The sequence below is a fragment of the Myotis nattereri genome, assembly GCF_964212035.1.
Source record: "Myotis nattereri genome assembly, chromosome: 3".
Lineage (NCBI taxonomy): Eukaryota > Metazoa > Chordata > Mammalia > Chiroptera > Vespertilionidae > Myotis > Myotis nattereri.
In genome coordinates this window covers 55,849,929-55,864,801 of record NC_138077.1, presented here as the reverse complement: position 1 = coordinate 55,864,801, position 14,873 = coordinate 55,849,929, and the positions used below count along the sequence as shown (strand labels likewise).

At 48.4% G+C, this 14,873-nt stretch overlaps 1 protein-coding gene across 10 annotated transcripts in view; it reads left to right on the top strand.

Moving 5' to 3' along the window:
• KALRN (kalirin RhoGEF kinase) overlaps positions 1-14,873 on the top strand; it is a 573,479-nt gene that overhangs the window by 519,953 nt on the left and 38,653 nt on the right. For 4 of the 10 annotated variants that reach the window (XM_081085419.1, XM_081085418.1, XM_081085412.1 and 1 more), the window contains 5 exons: positions 180-351; positions 4,863-5,101; positions 7,484-7,740; positions 11,465-11,588; positions 12,667-12,726. In XM_081085419.1, coding sequence (XP_080941545.1) covers positions 180-351; positions 4,863-5,101; positions 7,484-7,740; positions 11,465-11,588; positions 12,667-12,726 — 852 coding nt within the window. Of the gene's footprint in view, positions 1-179; positions 352-4,862; positions 5,102-7,483; positions 7,884-11,464; positions 11,589-12,666; positions 12,727-14,873 lie in introns of those variants that run through there. The other 6 variants (XM_081085417.1, XM_081085413.1, XM_081085416.1 and 3 more) reach the window with 3 other exon arrangements.

Genomic DNA, 14,873 nt, shown 5'->3' with positions numbered 1-14,873 from the left:
GTGCCCATCTGCAGCAGGATCCTGCAGGTCTCCAAGACAGAGACCAAAGTACTTAGCTGTTGGATCCAGGGCCAAATTTTGGAAACACCTCCTGAAATAGAAACTACGCGGAACTGTGAGACGTTGTTGATTTTTATTAAACCGCTTACATATGAACAGATCACCTTGGTGTCTTCCAGATGAATCACTTGGTCCTGGAGGAGGACGTGGACCATGACCCCTGCAAGTTTGCGCTCATGAACAGGGAGACTTCAGAGAGGGTCATTCTGCAAGCCGCCAACGCTGACATCCAGCAGGCCTGGGTGCAGGACATCAGCCAAGTCTTAGAAACACAGCGAGACTTCTTAAATGGTGGGTCCTGGGCCTGGCTTCTAGCGGGGCAATTTCATGGCACCCCACACCCCTGAGCCTCCTTGGGTCTGGGCTTATGGTGAGTTCTGAGCCCAGGTCACATTTTATATGGAGGTCAACTTAGTTTTCAGAAACACTTTGTTTAGAATTTTTCTAATTAGCATCAGAACCTGAATGCACAAGGGAAACAGATGGAGCATTATAAAGAAGCCCCATCTCTACAAGGGCAGGAACACTCCCTTATAGCCAATACATAGGGCATGTGCCTCGTGACCACCATTACCAGCTGGTCATAATTGGGGCAAAAGTCAGAGGCAGGCACCACCCTTTCCCTGAGGGGCCGACATCAGTGACATGTGTCTTCCCCTTTGGTGGCCGATGGCTGGTACGCTCACAGGTTCTCCAGTGTTATCGAGAGACTAGGAATTTGGCAGATCAGTTCAAATGCCCCTTCTGCTCCCAACAGTGTGAGAGCTTGGACAAGTCCTCTCTTCCAATAAGAGGTGGTCACCCTCAAAATTTCAGTAATACCTTGAACCTCCTAGAACAGATTGATGATGCAGAGAATGTAGCTCTCTGTGGACCTTGCAGGAGTGCCCCTAATGGGCTGTGTGGTCTGGAATGAAGTGGAGCCGCTATCTTATTTACATTGTTTTATTTGTTTTCCCTGCGGGGATCTTATTCACGTTGAGCTTGGTGTGGGAAAGGAAGTGTACAGGGTTAAACTAGTGGTAATCTGTGCAGTTACGAGCTTAGATGTCTCTCTGAGCAGAAATGGAGCTTGAAGATGAAGACAAAATATAACCAGTAACAAAGCAAGTCTGGAGACTCAGCAAGCACATAGGGCTGTATGTGCTTACGCATACACACACACACACACACCCCTCCCTCCACTGTGTCACCTCCTTGCCAGCACCACAATCCGGAACCTGTCAAATGATGCAAATGGAGCATTTGTCGATGTCTAGCATGGGCCTGAGTGCTGTGGGGAAAGGTTAAAGGTGACACACTAGTTGAGGACCTTTCCTTGGACCTCAGCTCATTTTGTGAAAAGGAGAAACAGTGTGCTTCGTCCACACTGGCATGTGCCGTGGCGTGCCAGCCACCCTGGAAATAGGAAAACATGGCACACCTCCCTGCAGTATCAGTTTTACTCCACGATAAGAGGTTTAACACATTGTGTTTATTTTAAAACAAATAAAAAAATTATATCAAAGGATGCCGTGACTTCTTGAGATAGAGCATGGGACTTAGAAGCAGTTTCACACTTACAGAAAGTCTTTCTGGGTCATGTCCCCCAACTATAGAATACCTTGGGGGAAAAAATTAAGTGATCTCTAGGTTTATTTTCATTCTAAAAAGTCTAAAATTAAACACAGCCTAGCCCTGAGGAATAGTAATGAAAGTTGTATATAATTTACAGTGTCTGAATATACAACTGTGAATTAACACTTATGCTGATAAAATAACTTTATACAAAAAAAATGTGCATATATAAAATACATTTATTAAATTTCACTCTATCAGGAATTTCTGATAGACTCTAAGCTGGAATGAGGTTTTTACATTCATTAATTCAGGACAAAAGAAAAATAAGGGAGGAGAATAAAATTGAAACCGGAAATAATTGAAATAGGGGCTGCCATCCTTTCTCTGTGCCAGGCACTATGCTAAGCATTTCACATGTATTATCACATTTAATCCTCACATCAACATGGGAAGGTAAGTACTGTCATCATATATTTTTAAGGTGAGGAAAAGAGGCTCAGAGAAGTTAAGAAACTTGTCCAAAGTCACAAAGACAGGGACTTGAACCCAGCACTGTATAACCTAAAATTAGGTTCTTAACCACAAAACTGCAGTAGAGTTGCTAGTGTAGAACACACATTTATATGTGAGCTCCCTCACCAACAAAGCAAAGAAAGAAACAGGATCAGGTATAAGCACTGTATCCACCAGCCAGAAACAAACCCTGTCCGTAGATGCACAGCTTTCCCCATCCAAAGGCCTAAGTTATGCACATTGAGGCTGGTGGCAGAACACAGGCTCTGGAGGTGGCTTACTTAAGAACTAGAGGCCCGTTGCACGAAGATTCGCGCAATAGGCCTTCCTTCCCCTGGCTGCTGGCAACGGTTTTCCTCCAGCACCCGGGACCCAGGCCTTTGGTCCAGCTGCAGCAGCGAGGCTTGGCTTCTCCACTCGGGCTGCAGCAGCGAGGCTTGGCTTCTCCGCTCCAGCTGCAGTGGAGAAGCCAAGCCTTTTCAGTCTTCAGTCGTCTTCAGTCTTCAGTCTTCAGTCGTCTTCAGTCTTCGCTCCGCACCTGCATAAGCAAATTAACTGCCATCTTTGTTAGATTAATTTGCATACTCATCCTGATTGGCTGGTGGGTGTAGCAGAGTGACACCAATTTGCATGTTTCTCTTTTATTAGTGTAGATATAGACTCAATTCAAACATTTGAGCACCCCAACTCCATGTAGCAGGTATTGCTTTGGGAGGGCAGTCTGACAGGGCCTGCTTCACAACTTGTCTTAAGTCTCTCTACGTAAAGCATAGAGCTGCATTCCTTTGAGCAGTCAGTGATTCAAACTTTGCCCTGGTTCCAAGAGACTTGTCTCCTAATGTTAGTGAATTATGGAACTATTGCTGGGCCAGATTATAGACACCTAATATCTAAGCCCACAGAGCTCTCTCCAGGGAGAAAGGCCGGGCTCTGGCAGAGCCTGCTCTGTACTTGGACACACTCGGGAGACAAGGATGTGACGATGGCCAAGGGCCAGGCCTTCTTACAGAGTCCTGTGCGGGCATCTCAGAGCCCGTCTTTCCCTCCAGAGACCGCAAATCGGAAGGCAATGTGGCCAATGTTGGGTCCTGTTGAAGTTCATACCGATCACTATAGAAATACTCTAATAATGGGAAGTTCTCTGGGCCCCAGCTGGTAACCCATGGAAGTATTTGTTACAGTGAAGACTGATAAAACCAGCATTATCGGGCCAGTCCTTGATGTCGTCATTACAGAGTTTGACCTCAGTGGCCTTTGACTGGCTGTACCTCTTTAGGACTCAGACCTTGGAACTTTGTTATCTTAAACTCAGTGAAACAAAGCCCATGTCATTTCTTTCAAATCAGCTTTTCCTCTGTCTCCTTGACAACCCTCCTCCCAGTCTCCAAACTAGTGTGACCCTCGATTCTTGCCTTCTTTACCCCCTAGGCGGGTTCGGAGTCTAGTCTGCCTCCAGAACACTTACCACACGAATCCCTTCCACATGCCCACTGCTGCTGCTTGAGTTGGGCCTCTTGCTTGTTTCTGTCTCAGCCTCTCCAATGTGTCCTCCCAACTGCTTCAAGGTTAATGTCCTCCAAGCCTGGCTGTGGTGAGAGAGTCTGAATTTAAAACGTTCACATTCATGAATCCAGTCACTTTTCATGATCTTCAGAATCAAATCCAGACTCGTGAGCCTTGGCTTTCTAGGTCGTTCGCACATGGCACCTCTGCCTCCCCCACCTGCTTCACCTCCTCTTCCATGGAGACCCATGGCCCGGTGCTCCACGTAATGGTTCCATCCTGTTCCCCAGGCACACGCCACACTTGCTTCCTTCCTGCAGAGCCTGCACGGCACAGCCTGACAGCCGGACCTCCTCTGAAGTTCTTTATCGCCACCACCTGTACACAGGCACCCACACCACACACTCCCTCCTTTCGCACAACACTTTGCACCTCACCTATGGCAACTACTTGGGCTTTGTATTTTCATTATTCAGGTAGGTTTCTTAGTTCTCACAGTAGATAGGTTCCTTAACAACAAGGGCAGTGTCTTGCTGGGGTCCAACCCCAGCAGGTCCAGGGGTCCCCAAAGGTGTGGACGGAGTCGGTGAAGAAGGAATGACACAGAGGCAGCGTTCAGGTGATCATCATAGCCAGGTTCTGTAGCCAGTTCTCCAGCCAAGTTCTGTCTAGGACCTCCAGCCAGGTTCTGTAGCCAGGTTCTGTCCAGGATCTTTTGCCATGTTCTCTCTCTAGGTTCTGTCTCTAGGTTCTGGGTCTAGGTTCTGTGTCCTGTTGTCTTGTTACATCTGTATTTATGCCAGTTGATTCCAATCCTATCAATCTCTATTCCAAAGGTTAGGGCGTTTCTTATCTCCATTCCAGGGAGTAAAGATTATGTAGCTTAAGTGTGATTGTTCATAGTTAAAGTGATTAATTACCCGCCTGGCACTTAGGTAAGGGGTTTTATGCCCTCCCTAACTTCAGGGGGAAATCCCTACCTGGGGAAACAACCTTTCTCAGAGAGGTGACCTTGGTTAAAACACATAGTGCCAAGAAGGTGAGCAAACATATTAAGAACAGTATGCCATATATGCCAGGTCCCTTGAAATAGCAAGGATGGACCAGCTCCCGGCAGTGTCTTCCTCCTGTATCCCCATTGTGCCTGGCATGGAGCCCGTACCTAAGAAGCTCCCAAACCCTGCGGGATCCCCAGAGCTCAGAGTAACCGTCACTCTTCTCTGCAGCACTGCAGTCGCCCATTGAGTACCAGCGGAAGGAGAGGAGCTCAGCCGTGATGAGGGCCCCGCCTGCCAGGACTCCCCAGGCCAGCCCACGGCCCTACTCCTCCATCCCTGTGGGCTCTGAGAAGCCCCCAAAGGGCTCCAGCTATAACCCGCCTCTGCCACCCCTGAAGATATCTACCTCCAATGGCAGTCCAGGGTTTGACTACCACCAGCCTGGAGACAAGTTTGAGGCCAGCAAGGTAAGTGACAGCCCATGGGTCCCATTCTTGCCAACCTGAGGGCATGGCCTCAGGGCTCACTATAGGAAGTGGCATCTTTTTGTGCTGATCATTTGAGCAGGAACAGCCCACTAGATACGAACTAGTCTCAATTATTCCTCTTTCTTCTCTGCAAGTTGAGTGTGTTAGATCAGTTCCCTCTGGCTCAGAAACTGTGTTCAAGAGCAGTAGTCATCAGCAGAAACTCCATAAAAGTGTAAGGTGTTACCATAGTCACAATTATGAAAACAGGTGATTTACACCAAATAGAGAGTTGTGGTGTAGGTCATCTAAAAGGCACCACTCTGGTGTTTGACATTTTAAAGACATTGCCTTTTCTAATGATGAGCTGCCGAAGTGACTCACAGTTCTTCACCACCCACTGGTTAATGTGGCAAGAAGTCACTCGTGTGTGTGAATGGGGAAGCCAGTCTTGGATTAAACACTTATCATTGATAATCCATCATGCAGACATCACCATGAGGACAGCCACAGACATAAGTGTAGACTCAGTCTACACAGTTGCTTTCATCCCACCAGGTAGTAGGAGCAAGAGAACAAATAGGAAAGATGAGGAATTAGGGAATCTGGTTTCCATTCCAATTCTGCAACTCACTTGCTCTAGAACAGGGGTGGGCAAACTTTTTGACTCGAGGGCCACAATGGGTTCTTAAACTGGACCGGAGGGCCGGAACAAAAGCATGGATGGAGTGTTTGTGTGAACTAATACATGTTAACACTGCTGCTGGTGAAGGAGCGGAGGGGAGAGCAAGAGAACCCTCTGCTCTTTCGGCTCCGCGGGCCGGATAGAACAGCCGAACGGGCCGGATCCGGCCCGCAGGCCGTAGTTTGCCCACGGCTGCTCTAGAACCTCAGCAAGTTAGTGAATCAGATTAGGCCTCAGTTTCCTCTAAAACTCAGTGGGTCGGTGAATAGGAACATTTTGGTGTTCATGTTCTGATTTTGTTCTTTTTACCTCAATTATCCTATATAATAAAGAGGTGATATGCAAATTGACTGTCACACCCTTGCACAAGATGGCTGGCAGGGAAGGGCAGTTGGGGGTGACCAGGCCGGCAGTGGGGGCAGTTGGGGGCAACCGGGCTGGCAGGGGAGGGCAGTTGGGGGTGATCGGGCCAGCAGGAGATCAGTTAGGTGTCGATCAGGCTGGCAGGGGAGTGGTTAGGGGGTGATCAGGCTGGCAGGCAGAAGCGGTTAGGGGCAATCAGGTGGGAAGGCGAGTGGTTGGGAACCAACAGTCCCAGATTATGAGAGGGATGTCCCAGATTGGAGAGAGTGCAGGCTGGGCTAAGGGACAGCTCCCCCCCCCCCAGTGCACAAATTACGTGCACTGGGCCTCTAGTTAGATGACACTGATTTTTTTTTTTTTAATTAACAGTGTCTGACTTCAGTTCTGTATTAAAGTAACTGTACCGATCTATTTTATCACATCACCTAGAAATGATGTTCCATCTTAAAACCCCCTGCTCTTGTGCATAAGTTAAAGTCACATTGGCATTTTGTCAAGCTTTTTGAAGAATTTCTGGCTCTCACCATGCTCTGTGAGGCAGCCAGGCCTCCCTGGGACATACAGGTCTCTCTAGAAGCAGCTTCCCTGGTGGAGAGCCATGTGAAAAGGCCACAGAGGCAGGGCCACTGCATAAATGAGAATAGGGGAAACTGGAGGAGTTCTGTCCCCACAGGAGTTAGAGCAGGATAGGTCATGACCTTGCCTTTGAATTGGGCAAATGGCTCATTGTTACTGCTGTCTCAGGAGGGTCAGAATGTAGGAACAGAGTAAGACCAATGTTTTTTCAAAAGGAAGAAAAAAGTGTATCAAAGGGTCTGTGTTCTTTCCACTTGGGGTTATGACCTCTAGCTTGACCTTTGCCCTGACCTCACTTTGCCCAGGTGCTCATGGACCCCTGTGCCAGTACCATGCTTTTCCTTCCATTAATCAGAGGACATAGTCAGGAAGGTTGCATGCTAGGGAGGGGCTTGCAGGTGGAAGGTGTGTTTACATCTTTACCTAGGTCAGCAGTATCTCTACCTGTTCACCCTTGATTATACAAGGTGTCCGCCCAAAAATACATACACACTTTAACATCTGATTGCTCAACTTTGAAAATGAAATGTATTTTAATAAGCACTGCCTTTATCATTATTCAAAGTGTGTGTATACATTTTTTTGGGGGGACACCCTATATGTTGTATGAAACAAGAGTATGTTTATGAATATAATGTCATTACTCAAGATCATCTTCCCCTGCTAGTGGGAGGGTGGGCTTTTACCCACACGGGATGCAGAGCAGGCCATGTGCCCCAGCCTTCTTGTATCTGGGTCCCTCTCGCCCTGTCTCCCAGCAGGGCGACCTGGGAGGCTGCAATGGGACCTCGTCCATGGCCGTGATCAAAGATTACTATGCACTGAAGGAGAATGAAATCTGTGTGAGCCAAGGTGAGGTGGTCCAGGTCCTCGCCGTCAACCAGCAGAACATGTGCCTGGTGTACCAGCCTGCCAGCGACCACTCGCCCGCAGCCGAGGGCTGGGTCCCGGGCAGCATCCTGGCGCCCCTCACCAAAGCCATGGCGGCGGCAGAAAATAGTGACGGGAGCATCAAGTAAGTGCCTCGGTGGCTTCCCCGGGAGAGGAGTATGTGGATGTAAAAAATTCCAAAACAAACCAAGAACACAAAAATGCAAACACACAGTAGGGAATTACTGCTGCTTACTCGCGACAGCGCCACCAACGGAAGTGATGCTTGAGGGCTCAAGAGCCACCGCAGCCCGGCGTCCAGGCTGGATTGTCCCGAATCTTTGGTTTTTGTGGATGGATGGTAGTGGCGGTGGTTCTCCTTTCCATTTTGTTTATAATTTTTGTTCGTTTTTCCCCCCTCTCCCTCTCGCTAAGAAAAGAGCCCTACTGAGACCCTAGGTGACAGCATGCCTTCCGTGGCTCCACCTGGCCCACCGCAGGATTCACTGGACTGGACTTCTATTTATATTGGATTAAGTTGCTGATATATATTTTTTTTTTTTTGATTGACACCAAAAAATTACCTTAGCACAAATGCCAGACCTGTGCAGGTCAGAGGCCCGCTGCTTCTCCCAGGAGAGAGGGAACTTTTTGGTTGTCTATGGCAATTCCTCTGTACAGATTGTACTTTTTTTTTTTAATTTCCCCTCCCCTGTGCGTTTAATATATGTTCATGGTCATTTGTAAGATATTTCTTTTCCTTATTTTGGTTGCAAAGACCCTTCCGAACACATTCCTGTATAAAGTATTTTGCACTATTTAAAGAAACCCATATGGATGAAGTCAGGCTGTGCAATATAATGGAGAGTCACAATGTTCATCATTGTACCTGTAATGTAACTAATAATTTTAAATGTACTATTTTAAATATGTAAAATAAATTTTCACCATGAGCATGTTTTAATGAGGTTCAAGACTAGTTGACCCTTTTTCCCCATTTCACTATTCTGGGACTTTTAAATGTGCAAATGATTCTCCTTCTCCCCCCCCCCCTTTCCTTTTCCTTTCTTTTCTATGCTTTAGAAGTTGGTTGAATGCACTGACAATCAGTTGCTAAGGCTCCAACCCCACCCCGTCTTCCCTTCTAAATAGCCCCTGTTGGTTTTCTCTAACCTCTGAGATGAGGAAGGAGGCAGATTGGATACTGTCCACCTGGGCGGCCTGGAGGTGCTGGCGTAACTTAATGACTAGAGTAGAAGGTAGTGCTTGGCTTGCCTCCCCGCTGCTTTCTGTGCTGTGTGGTCATGGCTTCGGGGATGAAAGGGGCTCCTGTAAGATGTCTGAGCAGGGTCACCGACGGAGCTGTGCTTCTGTGGCCCTTTCTCCAGCTGGGGGGTGGAGGCTGCTGAATTGGCCCTGGCCTTTCTAGGCAACCATAGGCCCACCTGGGAATCAGTCGTGTCCCCTACGGCACAGAGAGGCCCAATGCATTTTATCCTAAAGTCACTTGGCTGTGGTCCCCTTTAAGAAGCCTTGGGAACAAAGGCCCTCAAAAGCATTGACGTTGTTTTGAATCAGTGGCCTTACAGGATGGGCACGTAATGACGTGTGATCTAATCATGCAGGCTCTGAGCAGGCCTTCCTCCTCGCCTTCCAGCCTATTGGTCACTTTTCTCATCTTCTGTAGGAGGGATGGTAGGAGGGGTCAGGCTGGGTGAGAGAGAACAGAATCGATACAAATCGGTCACTTTGGTTCCTTGTCAGCTGCTCTTACACAAGGGGAGGTGAAGGTGGACCGAGCAGCTGACTGAGAGTGGGTGTCACTTACCAGTGAAGGACACGCACCGTACCCTCCCCGGGGCCTACTGTGACCACAGAGGTCAGAGTTTGTGTGATGCCTACGGGCCAGTGTCACCAAAACCCTGTTTCCACATCAGTCCCTGGGCTTGTGGCCAAGAGATGGGAGCTCCCCAGACCATGAGGATGCGTTCTCCTGGGAAGAAGACCATGAAGCTGAGCCTGTCCCACCACTTGTATTGCTCTGAGTCCCCCCTCTGAGCACTGTTTGTAACGTTTCTAGTGTCTCACTGAGCATGCCCAATGACCCAGAGGGTTGTAATGACTGAACACACACACACACACACACACACACACACACACACACACACACACTGTGCTATCTGCCTAGGAGTCTTCAGCAAGGACCTGCCTGACTCATGTTCTCAGAGAGGGTTAGAAACATGGATTTGGAGCAAAGATATGAGATGAAACTCTAAAGCTAACAGAGTGATATCACCTAAGATGAGCTTCCATGACTGGGTCTCACTCCGGTACAGCAGGTGGGCGAGGAGCTGGCATGCAGGGGTCCCTCACAGCCTGCCTCTTTAGGAGCGACAAGAGAAGGTCTGGCCAAGAGACTCTGGACTCAAGGAGCCCACTTTCCCAAAAGATTTGAGAATGTGACTATGATTGCTCTTCTTGCCTACTCAGAAAGTTGGAGTTTTGACCACGTGTGTTAGTGATAAATATTTTGGGGACACCTTTCTCAGAACTTCCTAAAATTCCTAACATATGTGGAATTTTGTGGAGGGGATGTGATACATTTTGGAGTATCCTCCTAAACCTTATATGTCTCTCTGTCTTCTCTCTCCCTTAATGAAGCTCTTTTCATTGAGCTCTGGCCTGCATAGGCCTACGTTGGACAAGGAGACAATGAAGGGAAGCCAACCTCACTTATTTCAGACACTATTAGAGCTTCGTCCAGAATCTGCGGCCACACCTGGAATTATTATGGCCAACCAAGGTCATTCATGCCATGTGGGACATGGCTTCTGGGGTCTTTGTCTTTGAGTCCTAACATATCAAGAGCTCTGCTCTGAGCTTCTCTTGGCAGGTCTGTGAAGATGTAGCTCTCACCCCCCTCATGGGAAAAAATAAGTTAGGACAGTGGGAAAGGGCATGGCCGGCCTCGCCTTCCTGAGAGCACATGTTGGTTCTTCTCCCAACAGGAAAACCCTAGGACCTCTTAGTGGTTGACTGAGCCTCACATGTACAAACACCCAGTGATGTGGAGAACATAGGCCACAAACCTTTTATCCCAGCAGTTCTCAACCTGTGGGTCGAACGATCCTTTCACAGGGGTCGCCTAAAACCATCGGAAAACACATATATAATTGCATATTATTTTTGTGATTAATCACAATGCTTTAATTATGTTCAATTTGTAACAATGAAATTGGGGGTCACCACAACATGAGGAACTGTATTAAAGGGTCACAGCATTAGGAAGGTTGAGAACCACTGCTTTATCCTAAGATATCCCGATAAATGAGTCAACTGCCCCCGAAGATCCTATCTGCACCACAGTGTCTGGGAGAGGCCACAGTCCAAACACAAATAACAAGATGGAAACCTCAAAATCGTCCTTTTGAGTCTCTATATCTGATCCCAGGGAAGTGCCAGTAACTTAAACACTAGAGAATAAACTTTTATCTTTCCAACCCCCTCCCCTACCACCACCACCCGTTCTTCCCTTATCCTCAAGAAGGGACTGCCTCAGGCCTATAAGACCTCATCAGTATTTTATAAAAGTTGCCCCTGGTAGAGCTTCCTAACTCAGTGCTCATGTTTTTCTCAAACGCTGCTGTCTACCTTGCACATCTCATGAGGGTCAGTTCATCCTCACTCGCTTCCCGATGGAGGTGAGGTCAGCTGCCCATCACGGAGCTGACATGCAGGTTTGGGGCCTCTGACGCCGGGGCATGACTGGAGCCCTTCACCTACCGACGCACCCACAGGTGGCCAGCCCACCTGCTGCCTGTCTCTGCCCTGACCTGCCATTTTGATTGGTGCATTTTTTGGTACAACAGGAAGTCATGTTCATGGCATACTCTACGCATGAGAAAGCGGGCGGAAGTGGAGAACTCGGGTAAAAATGAAGCCACAGGGCCTCGTAAACCCAAGGATATTCTGGGCCACAAAGTCTCTGTTAAAGTGAGTAAGGATCCCGGAGCTGCATCCCACCCCCTCCACTCCCCCCGCAGCATCCTCACGAGGCGACCGGGGGGACGGGGATCTTTCTTCCCAGCGTGGGAGCCAGAGGGGAGGTAGTTTAACAGGTTTTTGCATGCAAGATCAATTTATTTTTTATTTTTTATTTCTCCTGGCAACTTCGATTCAAATAAGTAAGTATCCTTTTTTTTTCTTTCATAACTATATACTGTGCAGATGTTTTATAGCAAAATTATCTGCAGCATTATTCCCTTAGAACCGCAAGGTGCTTGATTCATAACCAAGTTCTCAGAGTTGCCCATTTGGCATTGTAGGTTAGACGGTACATGTGGGGTGAGGAGATGAGGGGTGCTCTCCAAACCCTCAACCCTGTCAAGTCTGAGGTTTGGAATTTAAGGGCTACTGTGTCCTTGGCCAAGTTTCATTTCTTTTCCCCAGAATTCAGACATCACATTCCAGCCTGTGCATGGCAGGGAAGGGTAGCACATTGGTGACGCCCGAGTCTGCTTGGTAATAATCCACCTGCTATTCTTGCCGAGTCTAGGCCTTGGCAGACCCTGGTTGCCTCCTGTCTCAAAACAGTGTGATCTGTTTTCTTTACACTTGGCCCTCTGGCAAATGGAACTTAGACTGCTGACGTTTAATTGTGCTATAAAGTGTGATTATGTACCTGGCACTTTCCCCCACCTTCCTGAGCAAATAAGAACGGCCAAAACCCATTCTAACGTCCTTCTTGGGGAAAAGAAATTGTATTCCCTCCTTCACCCTCATCTGGGAAGGCCAGCCTCACCGAAGACCACAGTTTCGATCCAGCAGCTCTCATGCTCCATGCGGTTGCTTCCATTGCTAGTTCCTGTGGGATGAGCGGCTGCACACGCTCCCAGCCTCGGCTCCCGACAAGAGCATGCTGCCGCCTTGGCGACCACATCCCGCCCGGGTTTTCCTCTGCCCGGTTGCCCATTGCCCGTGCTTCTCTGACGTTCTCCTCGCTCTCTAACAAAAGCTGCCTGTGTTCTAACTGTGTTCTCTCTCTCCCCCCTTCCTCATGCTGCCCACCAAGGAGACGAACAGCTCCGAGGAGTCAGAGTGTGACGATCTTGACCCTAATACTAGCATGGAGGTAGAAGCAGCTATTGTTGTCCTATTTCCTACGCTGATTGTCTTTCGTAATGTGCTCTGTGACCGTGGCCTTGCTAAAGTGACCCGCCAGGCAAAGGAAAATTGTTATGTCAGGGCTTCTTGGGGTGTTCCATCCCAACTGAAACCAACAAACGTAATGCAGCTGGATTTTGATAGAAAATTCTACCTAGATATCTTTTTAAGAACACACACTTGTGTTTCTCTTAAATGCTTGCTTGTTGTTTTCTTTTTTGGCGGGTTTGGCTTTGTGTAGAAAACACCAAGCTTCATTATTGGAAACTTAGAAAACAATTTTTTGTTCATGGAAAATGGCATTATAAACAGTGGTTGGTTTTCTAGCTGAGAGACGAGAACCCATTAGTTTTAGCTTTCCCCACTTCTGTTTCTCCCTCCTCCCCTTTTCCTCTTTTTCTCTCCCCTTTGTTCTCTTTATCTGGCTCTTCCAACGGGACCTATTCCTCCCTCAAGACTCCAGCAAAATCATGTTCTAACCTGAACTCCCAGGCAGTGGCTGTGCCCACCCCGAAGGAAGGAACAGAGCCCTGAGAAGGCCCCCTCTCTAGAGACAGGGAGACTGAAACGCTGCCCTGGGACCTTCCCACACCCGGGGTAACAGGGATGTGGCATGGAACCACCACCTCCACCAACAAGAGCTTCAAATCACCTTCCAGCTCCTTCTCGGCTGGAAACGATCTGGGGTTATAGGAACGGGACGCTCATCTGGCCCACAATGAATGAAACCCTTGTGAATGTGCAAACCCTAGAGCAGTGGTTCTCAACCTTCTGGCCCTTTAAATACAGTTCCTCATGTTGTGACCCAACCATAAAATTATTTTCGTTGCTACTTCATAACTGTAATGTTGCTACTGTTACGAATCGTAATGTAAATATCTGATATGCAGGATGGTCTTAGGCGACCCCTGTGAAAGGGTCGTTCAACCGCCAAAGGGGTCGCGACCCACAGGTTGAGAACCGCTGCCCTAGAGGATTCGCGCAAACTTGGAGTTGGCATTCCCTACCACTTTCAGAAATCACTGAAATGCTTTTCTCCAAATCTGTGCCCCCATCTCCAATATTGGATAAAAGTTTAGAAATTTCCTCTAAGGACAAAGCAGAGAATTTAAAAAAATAATAATTTTTTATAGCCCTAAGCTTTTCACTTAACTAGATGGATTTTTTGTTTTTATTCTAATTTGACCTAATCCCAAAGAAATCCACCACCACATTATGACAACCACCACACAACCCAAGAATGACCACGCTGCCCGAGATGTGGCAAGATGCCGATGGAGTTGAATCGGCCAGAGATGAGCGGTTGAAAGTGGGAGTCCCGCCAGGACCAAACAGTCCCCTGTGGATGTGGCTGCTGCCACAGAGCTACATCTGGCCGGTGTGGGCCTGTGCAGTGCTCCGCGGTGGGAGGAAATGAGCATTGCATTCGCAGTTTAAATGCGTCTTAGAGCTGAGGATGCTGGGGGTAGGGGGGAGGTCTGGCTCTGCTTTCCCTGCTCCCGTGGGGCCCACACCTGTCAGCTTGTAGATGCCTGGTGGCCCTGTACCTCCAGCCTAAGTGTTGCTGGCATGTATTGGAGATGTCATCTGTAAGTGGAGGGAGGGGAAAGCCAGATACCTGTGTCCCAGAAGGCAATTTGGGACCTTTCTCAGCTCGGGGGGCCTGGGGAAGAAGAGTGGCTTTGCTACTCTGCCCTTAAGAGGAAGAAGTGGGCACGGGAATGCGGGCCGGGAGAGGAGCGCACACCCAGGGCCATTCTGCATTTAGTTAAGCGCGTGCATGTGCACGTGCACAGACATCTCAGCCCTGATTTGTGAGCTGCAGGCATTTCTGAGGTTCCTGTTCCTCCCGCGCTTGCAGCCTTTGCACGGCTGAATGAGGTGGGTCCCCAGAGGTGCTGGAGACACATAAGCAAAGGCACGAGGCTGTCGATGCTGAACCGAGGAAAGCCAAACACGGTCTTGATGCATGTCCAAGACGTTTTCACATTTCAATGAACTGGAACTCTCAAGGGGTGTGTGGCTAGAAGCTGCAAATATTCTGGTTGACCCAGCATTTCTTGTGGCTGGTGTGCGTGTGGCCCTAATATGTGCCATCTGCTCCTTGTAAGCGTC